At 47.0% G+C, this 12,600-nt stretch overlaps 1 protein-coding gene across 3 annotated transcripts in view; it reads right to left on the bottom strand.

Annotated features, from left to right (window-relative positions):
• KCTD10 (potassium channel tetramerization domain containing 10) overlaps positions 1-12,600 on the bottom strand; it is a 68,556-nt gene that overhangs the window by 31,977 nt on the left and 23,979 nt on the right. For all 3 annotated transcript variants that reach the window (XM_063913238.1, XM_063913239.1, XM_063913240.1), the window contains exons 4-5: positions 11,875-11,961; positions 3,563-3,615 (exon numbers count right to left, since the gene is read on the bottom strand). In XM_063913238.1, coding sequence (XP_063769308.1) covers positions 3,563-3,615; positions 11,875-11,961 — 140 coding nt within the window. The remainder of the gene's footprint in view (positions 1-3,562; positions 3,616-11,874; positions 11,962-12,600) is intronic.

The raw sequence follows: 12,600 nt of genomic DNA, 5'->3' as shown, positions 1-12,600 counted from the left end.
GAAATGCATCCTTTATTTGTTCTAACGACGGTAAAATATTGTCCCTGTCCAGGGTATCAATATTTTCGATCAGGGACTCTGACCAAACTACCCCAGCACTGCACATCCAGGCAGTCGCAATAGCTGGTCGTAGTATAACACCTGCATGTGTGTATATACCTTTTTGGATATTTTCCATCCTCCTATCTGATGGATCTTTAAGTGCGTCCGTCTCAGGAGAGGGTAACGCCACTTGTTTTGATAAGCGTGTTAGCGCTTTGTCCACCCTAGGAGGTGTTTCCCAGCGCTCCCTAACCTCTGGCGGGAAAGGGTATAAAGCCAATAACTTCTTTGAAATTAGCAGTTTTTTATCGGGGCACCCCACGCTTCATCACACACGTCATTTAATTCTTCTGATTCGGTAAAAACTACTGGTAGTTTTTTCACACCCCACATAATACCCTGTTTTGTGGTACCTGTAGTATCAGCTAAATGTAACATCTCCTTTATTGCCAAAATCATATAACGTGTGGCCCTACTGGAAAATACGGTTGATTCGTCACCTTCACCACCGGAATCAGTGCCTGTGTCTGGGTCTGTGTCGACCGACTGAGGCAAGGGACGTTTTACAGCCCCTGACGGTGTTTGAGGCGCCTGGACAGACACTAATTGAGTGTCCGGCCGCCTCATGTCGGCAAACGACTGCTTAAGCGAGTTGACGCTATCCCGTAATTCCACAAATAAAGGCATCCATTCTGGTGTCGACCCCCTAGGAGGTGACATCCTCATATTTGGCAATTGCTCCGCCTCCACACCAATAACGTCCTCATACATGTCGACACACACGTACCGACACACAGCAGACACACAGGGAATGCTCTATACGAAGACAGGACCCACTAGCCCTTTGGGGAGACAGAGGGAGAGTCTGCCAGCACACACCAAAAAGCGCTATATATGACAGGGATAGCCTTATGATTAAGTGCTCCCTTATAGCTGCTTTTATATTAATATATTGCCATTTATTCTGCCCCCCCTCTCTGTTATACCCTGTTTCTGTAGTGCAGTGCAGGGGAGAGACCTGGGAGCCTTCCTGACCAGCGGAGCTGTGACAGAAAATGGCGCCGTGTGCTGAGGAGATAGGCCCCGCCCCTTTTTCGGCGGGCTCGTCTCCCGCTATTTAGTACATTTAGGCAGGGGTAAATATCTCCATATAGCCTCTGGGGCTATATGTGAGGTATTTTTAGCCTTTTTAAAGGTTTTCATTTGCCTCCCAGGGCGCCCCCCCCCAGCGCCCTGCACCCTCAGTGACTGCCGTGTGAAGTATGCTGAGAGGAAAATGGCGCACAGCTGCAGTGCTGTGCGCTACCTTAAGAAGACTGCAGGAGTCTTCAGCCGCCGATTCTGGACCTCTTCTTGCTTCAGCATCTGTGAGGGGGCCGGCGGCGTGGCTCCGGTGACCATCCAGGCTGTACCTGTGATCGTCCCTCTGGAGCTTCATGTCCAGTAGCCAAGAAGCCAATCCATCCTGCACGCAGGTGAGTTCACTTCTTCTCCCCTCTGTCCCTCGTTGCAGTGATCCTGTTGCCAGCAGGAATCACTGTAAAATAAAAAACCTAAGCTAAACTCTCTAAGCAGCTCTTTATGAGAGCCACCTAGAATTGCACCCTTCTCGGCCGGGCACAAAAATCTAACTGGAGTCTGGAGGAGGGTCATAGGGGGAGGAGCCAGTACACACCACCTGACCTGTAAAAGCTTTACTTTTGTGCCCTGTCTCCTGCGGAGCCGCTATCCCCCATGGTCCTTTCAGGAACCCCAGCATCCACTTAGGACGATAGAGAAAGGTATTATATATTGCTGCCCAGGGCGCCCCCAGCAGCGCCCTGCACCCTCCGTGACCGTCTGGTGTGAAGTGTGTGACAACAATGGCGCACAGCTGCAGTGCTGTGCGCTACCTTCATGAAGACTGAAGAGCCTTCTGCCGCCTGTTTCCGGACCTTCAATCTTCAGCATCTGTAAGGGGGGTCGGCGGCGCGGCTCCGGGACGAACCCCAGGGTGAGACCTGTGTTCCGACTCCCTCTGGAGCTAATGGTGTCCAGTAGCCTAAGAATCCAATCCATCCTGCACGCAGGTGAGTTGAAATTCTCTCCCCTAAGTCCCTCGATGCAGTGAGCCTGTTGCCAGCAGGACTCACTGAAAATAAAAAACCTAAAAAACTTTTTCTAAGCAGCTCTTTAGGAGAGCCACCTAGATTGCACCCTGCTCGGACGGGCACAAAAACCTAACTGAGGCTTGGAGGAGGGTCATGGGGGGAGGAGCCAGTACACACCATGTGATCCTAAAAGCTTACTTTTTGTGCCCTGTCTCCTGCGGAGCCGCTATTCCCATGGTCCTGACGGAGTCCCCAGCATCCACTTAGGACGTTAGAGAAATAAAATAAAAAAAAGACTAAGGGTAGTTACATAAGGGAACTTAAGGCCTTACTGGATATATACACAACATATGACACTAGGAACCATGGAATCCAAATGTATAATACAGCCTTAAAGACACACTTGATAAGCCTGTGAGAGCATCCCCGTGAGCTATTCATTTGGTGGTGGACTGTATTACACAAGAACGATTTGTGTTTTCTCTTTACACGCCGACATAACCACTAAACCAAGCAATAAGAAAAGGAATCTTATGTTGGATTATCCTAAGGGGAGTATTATCTATTTCTACATGTTACTAAGCGCCAGTGCTCACTATTGATAATTTGCTTCTGGTTCATGTATCTTTGGGAGCAAGTGTGTGAATCCTATTTCAATGGTCGAGCATAGACAGCTTTTGAGCGCACTACTATTACCTTCTTCTTAGGTTCTTGTATTACTAAATAATTATTGATACTTTACATTTCTTACCTTCTACTTATATTTTTTAAAGGTGATTAAGATAGTTACCAGAACCACCCTCATAACTTCCATAAGCTATTCTATTCAATGGCGACTCTGTATAGAGTACACACATTTTATTCATAGCTCCAGCATCTTCCATTGTGCCGTCATTAAACTCCACTACATGGCATTTGTTTCCATTTCATGAATAGCATAATTTTAGGGTAGTGGGAACACCATAACATTATATGCACAGGATAGTACACAAAGCAAATGAGAATATAAAGGCAATATATGATAGATGTGAAGCTTAGGGTAAGAGAAATGTTAAAGCTGGCCGCAGTGCAGACACCTTAGGTGACCGTATGGTCCAGCAGACCATGAATAAATAGTACATTTCCAGTGCTGAACACCCTGGTTAGTTCTCCATGGAGTTGAAACCTGGAGAAGGAACAGATACAGGGTTCAGACATGGGACTTTTACAGTTCTGCAACTGAGGGGGTGAGGGGGATTAATCAAGGAAAAACACTAAACAGAGTTTGATGTTTTTTTTAAGGATGTGCTTGTCTCCATACAAGTAACTGCAATGGTCTACACAAAAAACATTCTGATGAAGATTAGGGACATTCACTGAGCAATGCAGCTTCCCCATTCCTTGGCAAACCATTTCCAAAATAGCATACACAATAAATGGCAAAACCATACCTGGTGTAGGAGTACTTATTATTACTTCTGTTGTAAAGCAACTTGACTGCGGGCTGTGAGGGGAAGACAGAAAAGTCAGTGATTTTCTCAGCAGTTTCTATAGGGTCTGTTTAGCAGATGCATGGTGGGCAGTTCAATTATTCCACCCATTAACCTGCTATACAATTACTTTTTCAAATGCTTTTGGTTACAAAGCAAAATATCTTGATCAATTGCTCTCGTTATTGCAAGATAATCCATTTGGCAGTAGATAAACGTTACATAACACTTGTTAATATTTCAGGTGCCGCTGTCATTCATCAAAAGCAATTATTTTTTTGGGCAGTGGGCCAAAGCAATACAAAATGCCGACTTGTCCAAAGCAAAATTCTCAGCTATCCTCTTATGTCTGGTCTGTGATTCTACAGACATCACCCGTTTACGTAGTCCATTATTTACCCATACCCTATTACACCAAAGTTGTATGGCCTGTTTATCTTTCCTGAAACTTGTAGCACAACACTAAAGGGCCCTACACATTAATAGATCCGCCGCCGAGCTGCCCGACGGCGGATACGGCAAATGGGCGACCCGTCGGCGGGGGGGGGGGTAGTGACGGGAGGGGGGGGGGGGGGTGAAGTATCTTCACTCCCCCCGTCACCCGGCTCCATAGACGTGCAGGCAAATGTGGACAAGATCGTCCATATTGGCCTGCACGCACAGCCGTCGGGGCACCAGTGATGAACGAGCGCGGGGCCGCGCATCGTTCATCACTGGTGCCTCCACACTGAAAGATATGAACGATATCTCGTTCATTAATGAACAAGATCGTTCATATCTTGCAGTCAAATCGCCCAGTGTGTAGGGCCTATTAGACATAGGTTTCTTATAAGAATTAATACACTAGACATCAAGACTTCACATTTTACGCTAAAAAAGTATAAACAGACCTTCATTAGCAACCAGCAATAAATGTAATATGTGCAGTAATGTAACCTTCTGTATTATACCTGCAGTAGGGCATCCCCTCCTGTTCTAGGTCTGAGCAAATTAATATGTGGATGTAGGCTGAATATCGACTTAGGGCCCGATTCATGTTGGGAGTAAAACAAAAAAAAATAATAAGATTTTAAACCTACCAGTAAATCTTTTTCTCCTAGTCTGTAGAGGATGCTGGGGACTCCGTAAGGACCATGGGGTATAGACGGGCTCCACAGGAGACATGGGCACTAAAAAGAACTTTAGATATGGGTGTGCACTGGCTCCTCCAGACCTCAGTTAGAAAACTGTGCCCAGAGGAGATGGACAGTACGAGGAAAGGATTTTTGTTAATCTAAGGGCAAGATTCATACCAGCTCACACCATCCACACCGTATAACATGGAATATACGAACCAGTTAACAGTATGAAACAAAACAGCATCAGCCCGAGACTGATCAAAACTGTAACATAACCCTTATGTAAGCCAAAACTATATACAAGTCTTGCAGAATTTAGTCCGCACTGGGACGGGCGCCCATCATCCTCTACGGAGTAGGAGAAAAAGATTTACCGGTAGGTTTAAAATCTTATTTTCTCTTACGTCCTAGAGGATGCTGGGGACTCCGTAAGGACCATGGGGATTACACCAAAGCTCCAAAACGGGCGGGAGAGTGCGGATGACTCTGCAGCACCGATTGAGCAAAAATGAGGTCCTCATCAGCTAGGGTATCAAACTTGTAGAACTTTGCAAAGGTGTTTGAACCCGACCAAGTCGCCGCTCTGCAAAGCCGTAATTCCGAGACACCTCGGGCAGCTGCCCAAGAAGAGCCCACCTTCCTAGTGGAATGGGCCTTTACTGAATTTGGTAACGGCAATCCAGCCGTAGAATGAGCCTGCTGAATCGTGTTACAGATCCAGCGAGCAATAGTCTGCTTAGAAGCAGGAGCGCCAACCTTGTTGGCTGCATATAGGACAAACAGTGCCTCTGTTTTCCTAACCCGAGCCATTCTGGCTACATAAATTTTCAATGCCCTGACCACATGAAGGGACTCGGAATCCTCCAAGTCCCGCGTAGCCACAGGCACCACAATAGGTTGGTTCATATGAAAAGAGGAAACCTTAGGCAAAAATTGAGGACGAGTCCGCAACTCCGCTCTATTCACATGGAAAATCAGATAGGGGCTTTTATGAGATAAAGCCGCCAACTCAGACACTCGCCTTGCCGATGCCAAGGCCAACAACATGAACACTTTCCAAGTGAGATACTTTAATTCCACCGTTTGAAGAGGCTCAAACCAGTGAGACTTAAGAAACCGTAACACCACGTTAAGGTCCCATGGTGCCACAGGAGGCACAAAGGGAGGCTGGATACGCAGCACTCCCTTCACAAAAGTCTGAACTTCTGGGAGAGAAGCCAATTCCTTCTGAAAGAAAATGGATAGGGCGCCGAAATCTGAACCTTAATGGAGCCTAATTTTAGGCCCAAATTCACTCCAGTCTGTAGGAAGTGAAGGAAACGGCCCAGATGGAATTCTTCCGGAGGAGCATTCCTGGACTCACACCAAGACAAATACTTCCTCCATATACGGTGATAATGTTTTGCTGTCACGTCCTTCCTAGCCTTTATCAGAGTAGGAATGACCTCATCCGGAATGCCCTTTTTCGCTAGGATCCGGCGTTCAACCGCCATGCCGTCAAACGCAGCCGCGGTAAGTCCTGGAACAGACAGGGCCCCTGTTGCAACAGGTCCTGAGGAAGAGGCCACGGATCTTCTGTGAGCATTTCCTGCAGATCCGGATACCAGGCCCTTCGAGGCCAGTCTGGAACAATGAGAATTGTCTGACTCCTCTTCGTCTTATGATTCTCAATATCTTGGAGATGAGAGGAAGAGGAGGGAACACATAGACCGACTGGAACACCCACGGTGTCACCAGGGCGTCCACTGCTACCGCCTGAGGGTCCCTTGACCTGGCGCAATATCTCGGAAGTTTCTTGTTGAGGTGTGACGCCATCATGTCTATTTGAGGCAATCTCTGCAAAGACTTCCTGATGAAGTCCCCACTCTCCTGGATGTAGATCGTGTCTGCTGAGGAAGTCCGCTTCCCAATTGTCCACTCCCGGAATGGAGACTGCCGTCAGAGCGCTTACATGATTTTCCGCCCAGCAAAGAATCCTGGTGGCTTCTGCCATTGCCACTCTGCTCTTTGTTCCGCCTTGACGGTTTACATGAGCCACTGCGGTGATGTTGTCCGACAATCAGAACCGGTAGGTCGTGAAGCAAATTCTCCGCTTGACGAAGGCCGTTGTATATGGCCCTTAATTCCAGTACGTTGATGTGTAGACAAGCCTCCTGGCTTGACCATAGACCTTGGAAGTTTCTTCCCTGTGTAACTGCTCCCCATCCTTGGAGGCTCGCGTCCGTGGTTACCAGAACCCAGTCCTGAATGCCGAACCTGCGACCCTCTAGAAGGTGAGCACTCAGCAGCCACCACAGGAGAGATACCCTGGCCCTGGGGGACAGGCTGATCATCTGATGAATCTGTAGATGCGACCCGGACCAATTGTTCAGAAGGTCCCACTGAAAAGTCCTTGCATGGAACCTGCCGAATGGAATGGCCTCGTAAGACGCCACCATCTTTCCCAGAACTCGAGTGCAGTGATGCACCGACACCCTTTTTGGCTTCAAGAGGTCCCTGACCAAGTTCATGAGTTCTTGGGCCTTTTCCATCGGGAGAAAAACCATTTTCTGGTTTGTATCCATAATCATGCCTAAGAAAGGCAAACGGGTCGTTGGAACCAACTGTGACTTCGGGAGATTGAGAATCCAGCCGTGCTGGTGCAACACCCTCAGGGAGAGTGCTACTCTGTTCAGCAACTGCTCTCTTGATCTCGCTTTTATTAGGAGATCGTCCAAGTACGGGATAATTGTGACTCCCGGCTTGCGCAGGAGCACCATTATTTCCGCCATTAGCTTGGTGAAAATCCTCAGGGCCGTGGAAAGCCCAAACGGCAACGTCTGAAATTGGTAATGACAATCCTGTACAGCAAATCTCAGGAACGCCTGATGAGGCGGATATATGGGGACATGAAGGTATGCATCCTTTATGTCCAGGGACACCATATAATCATCCCCCCTTCCAGGCTGGCGATGACCGCTTTGAGTGATTCCATCTTGAACTTCAACCTTTTTAAGTATAGGTTTAAGGATTTTAAATTCAGAATGGGTCTGACCGAACCGTCCGGTTTCGGGACCACAAAAAGGGTTGAGTAATACCCCATCCCCTGCTGAAGCAGGGGAACCTTGACCAACACTTGTTGAAGACACAATTTTTTAATTGCTGCTAAAACTTCCTCCCTCTCTAGGGAAGAAGCCGGTAGGGCCGATTTGGAAAACCGGCGAGGAGGCACCTCTTCGAATTCCAGCTTGTAACCCTGGGAAACAATGTCTATTGCCCAGGGATCTACCTGTGATTGAACCCAGACGTGGCTGAAAAGTCAAAGACGTGCCCCCACTGGAGCGGACTCCCTCAGCGGAGCCCCAGCGTCATGCGGTGGATTTTGTAGAAGCCAGGGAGGATTTGCTCCTGGGAACTAGCTGTAGTTGGCAGCTTTTTCCCCCTGCCCTTACCTCTGGCAAGAAAGGAAGATCCCCGTACGCTCTTGGATTTATGCGACCGAAAGGACTGCATCCGATAATGTGGCGTTTTCTTAGGCTGTGAGGAAACATAAGGCAAAAAAGTTGATTTGAGTTCCAGGAAATGAGTTAGACGGTGAGAGCCAACAAATTAAATTAATAATAAAACCACATATATGACCTTATAAAATCTATTCAAGAACACCTCTAAATGCTCCGTTTGTGGGCGTCTGATGAACATATATTAGTATTTGTTATAAATGAGGATAATGTCCATAGTTCATAGAGCACTAATGATTGCTAGGCAAATAGCCGGCAAATGGAGTTCAAATGCAGTCCCGGAGTGTAACAAGCTGAGTTTGTTGAGATAAAACGGCTGGCAGGTGAATATTAGGCTGCAGTCCCGGGATTATAGGTGTATGATATCACCAAACCTGAACTGACTGATTTACCTCTCGAATGGGCTGGAGACCTCTATTCAGGTGTTATTACAACACACTATTGTTCCAGCGTGAGTGTTTTCAAGCTCCTTCACCGCCGCTGGCTGCGGCTCTGCAATATATCGCTGGAATCATTCTGAACATCCCGGTGGTCACCTTTACCTCTACCTCGCTGCACAGCGCAAGTGGGCACTGCAGGACATCTGGCCGAGGACGCTCGGCCCGTCGCCAGCCCATTCGAGAAGTAAATCAGTCAGTTCAGGTTTGATGATATCATACACTTATAATCCCGGGACTGCAGCCTAATATTCACCTGCCAGCCGTTTTATCTCAACAAACTCAGCTTGTTACACTCCGGGACTGCATTTGAACTCCATTTGCCGGCTATTTGCCTAGCAATCATTCGTGCTCTATGAACTATGGACATTTTCCTCATTTATAACAAATACTAATATATGTTCATCAGACGCCCACAAACGGAGCATTTAGAGGTGTTCTTGAATAGATTTTATAAGGTCATATATGTGGTTTTATTATCAATAAATTTGTATATATTTAATTTGTTGGCTCTCACCGTCTAACTCATTTCCTGGTACTCAGCGCAGCCGTAATTTTTTTTCCTTTATCCTGTCAACACCACACAGTGTTCACGGATGCGCAGTCTTCCAGGATAATATTATAATTGCTACTGATATTTATGTGTATGTATATGTATTATATATATATATATATATATATATATATATATATATATATATATATATATATATATATATATAAAATAATAAATTTTGGGGGCGCTATATAACAGTTAGTTGTTTCTTTTCAAAAAAGTTGATTTACCTGCAGTAGCGGTGGAAACTAGGTCCGTCAGACCTTCCCCAAATAAGTCCTCACCCTTGTAAGGCAAAACCTCCATATGCCTCTTCGAGTCGGCATCACCCGTCCATTGTCGGGTCCATAGGGCTCGCCTAGCAGAAATCGCCATTGCGTTGGCTCTGGAACACAGTAGGCCAACGTGTCTCTGAGCATCTCTCATACTCAGGACAGCATCCTTAATATGACCCAAGGTCAATAAAATGGTTTCCTTATCCAGCGTATCAATATCAGCAGATAAGGTATCTGTCCACGCTGCTACAGCGCTACAAACCCAAGCCGGCGCTATCGCCGGTCTGATTAATGTACCAGTATGTGTGTAAATAGACTTCAAGGTAATATCCTGTCTGCGATCAGCAGGATCCTTGAGGGCTGCGGTATCTTGAGATGGCAGCGCTACCTTTTTGGATAAGCGCGTCAACGCTTTGTCCACCCTTGGGGAGGATTCCCACCGTATCCTGTCCTTAGTCGGGACAGGATACGCCATAAGAATCCTCTTGGGAATCTGCAGTTTCTTGTCTGGAGTTTCCCAAGCCCTTTCAAACAACTCATTTAGCTCATGAGAAGGGGGAAAAGTAACCTCAGGCTTCTTTTCTTTAAACATGTGTACCCTCGTGTCAGGTACCGAGGGGTCATCTGTTATATGCAACACATCCTTTATTGCAATAATCATATAATGAATACTTTTAGCTAATTTAGGCTGCAACTTCGCATCATCATAGTCGACACTGGAGTCAGAATCCGTGTCGGTATCAGTGTCAACTACTTGGGATAGTGGGCGCTTCTGAGACCCAGAAAGTCCCTGCGTCATAGTGAAAGGCAGGGCTAGACTCCCTATACATTCCCTGGACTCCGCTTTGTCCAACCTCTTGTGTAATAAATTCACATTTGCATTTAAAACATTGCACATATCCAACCAGTCAGGTGTCGGCGTTGCCGACGGAGACACCACACTCATTTGCTCCACCTCCTCCTTAGAAGAGCCTTCCGCTTCAGACATGCCGACACACGCGTACCGACACCCCACACACTCAGGGAAATCTCTAATCTGGAGACAGTTCCCCAACAAGGCCCTTTGGAGAGACAGAGAGAGAGTATGCCAGCACACACCCAGAGCCAATGACCCTGGAAAAATCCCAGATATATATAGCGCTTTTCTTTATATAATAACTGTGCCAAATTATGTGCCCCCCCCCCCCCTTCTTTAAAACCCTCTGTCACCGTGTTCAGCAGGGGAGAGTCCGGGGAGCCAGCTTCCCAGCGGTGTGCCGTGGAGAAAATGGCGCTAGTTAGTGCTGAGGGATCAAGCTCCGCCCCCTCAGCAGTGGGCTTCGGTCCCGCTCGATTTCTTCAAAACTGGCGGGGGTTTTAAATATACAGTCCGCAGAGCCAGTCCTAGAGGTTTATTATTGCTGCCCAGTGCGCCCCCCCTGCGCCCTGCACCCATCAGTGCCTGCTGCTGTGTGTGGGAGCAATGGCGTGCAGCGTTACCGCTGCGCGTTACCTCTGAGAAGATCTGAAGTCTTCTGCCGCCTCTGAAGTCTTCTATCTTCTTATACTCACCCGGCTTCTATCTTCCGGCTCTGTGAGGACGGCGGCGCGGCTCCGGGACGAACAGCGAGGGGAGACCTGCGTTTCGACTCCCTCTGGAGCTAATGGTGTCCAGTAGCCTAAGAAGCAGAGCCTAGCATTTAAGTAGGTCTGCTTCTGTCTCCTCAGTCCCACGATGCAGGGAGCCTGTTGCCAGCAGGGCTCCCTGAAAATAAAAAACCTAACAAAATTCTTTCTTTCAGAGAAACTCAGGAGAGCTCCCTGTAGTGCACCCAGTCTCCTCTGGGCACAGTATCAAACTGAGGTCTGGAGGAGGGGCATAGAGGAAGGAGCCAGTGCACACCCATATCTAAAGTTCTTTTTAGTGCCCATGTCTCCTGCGGAGCCCGTCTATTCCCCATGGTCCTTACGGAGTCCCCAGCATCCTCTAGGACGTAAGAGAAAAAAGAAAATTAAGCAACTGGGCAAAACCATGTGCACTGCAGGTGGGGCAGATACTACATGTGCAGAGAGATTTGAATTTGGGTGGGGTGTGTTCAAACTGAAATCTAAATTGCAGTGTAAAAATAAAGCTGTCCAGTATTTGAGCGCTACATGCAAAGGCAGCCAGTATGTACCCTGCACAGAAAAAACAATCCACTCAAATCTAAATCTCTCTGCACATGTTACATCTGTATTATCTGCAGGTTTTGTCCAGTTGCATGCCTTTTTGCTTTACTTACAAACATGAATCAGGCCCTTAGTAACCAGGAACTACCAGGCTGCAGTGTCATAACAGGTTGTATTCTGAGAATGGCCGACCCACCTGCAAGTAGGAGAGAAGTACACTCTAACATGCCGGGGTTGCTCACCTTGTTGGACGTGGCAATCAGCTTCTGCTCCTCTTTTGAAGAGGTGATAACTGGGACTTTGCAGAAAGGTTCGTATACATCTTTATTCTGCAGGATTGAAAAAACATTATGTATTATACACGGTTATCAAGTCATCACGAGGTTTTATTTCTAAAGGGCTTCTCGGCATATCTCAGCCTACATTTAGCAAATCTGAAAAACAAGCTGAAATGGGGTCCTTTTATTTCTATACTTACTGGAGTGTCCATGCACATTTTTTAAAAACAGAGAGTGGAACACTTCTTCTCATACATGCACCCTCTTCTCTAGAGCTTTGAGATCCATTTGCCCTCCTTCCACAAGGGGATGAGACCAGCCAGACAGAAACAAGTACCGTATTTGCCGGCGTATAAGACGACTGGGCGTATAAGACGACCCCCAACATTTCCACTCAAAATATAGAGTTTGTTATATACTCGCCGTATAAGACTACCCCCTTCCACACACCAAATAAAACGTAAAAGAACATCAGATTTGTGACATACTGTATATTATGACCTGATAAGAGATTTGGATAGGGAGTATTTATCAAGGTATGCATAAGAAGGGGGGAGGGGGCGAGGAGAAAGTTGTAAAATGTATAAAAGTATACCCCTGTGTGCATTTAGTGTTACCGGTTTCACATGAGTGCCATTAGTATTAGTATTAGTGCCATTACAGTACCGGTCATTGTCACCATTGTACGGC

The sequence above is a fragment of the Pseudophryne corroboree genome, chromosome 1, assembly GCF_028390025.1.
Source record: "Pseudophryne corroboree isolate aPseCor3 chromosome 1, aPseCor3.hap2, whole genome shotgun sequence".
In the NCBI taxonomy this organism is placed as follows: domain Eukaryota; kingdom Metazoa; phylum Chordata; class Amphibia; order Anura; family Myobatrachidae; genus Pseudophryne; species Pseudophryne corroboree.
This window is presented reverse-complemented; position numbering and strand designations above follow the sequence as displayed.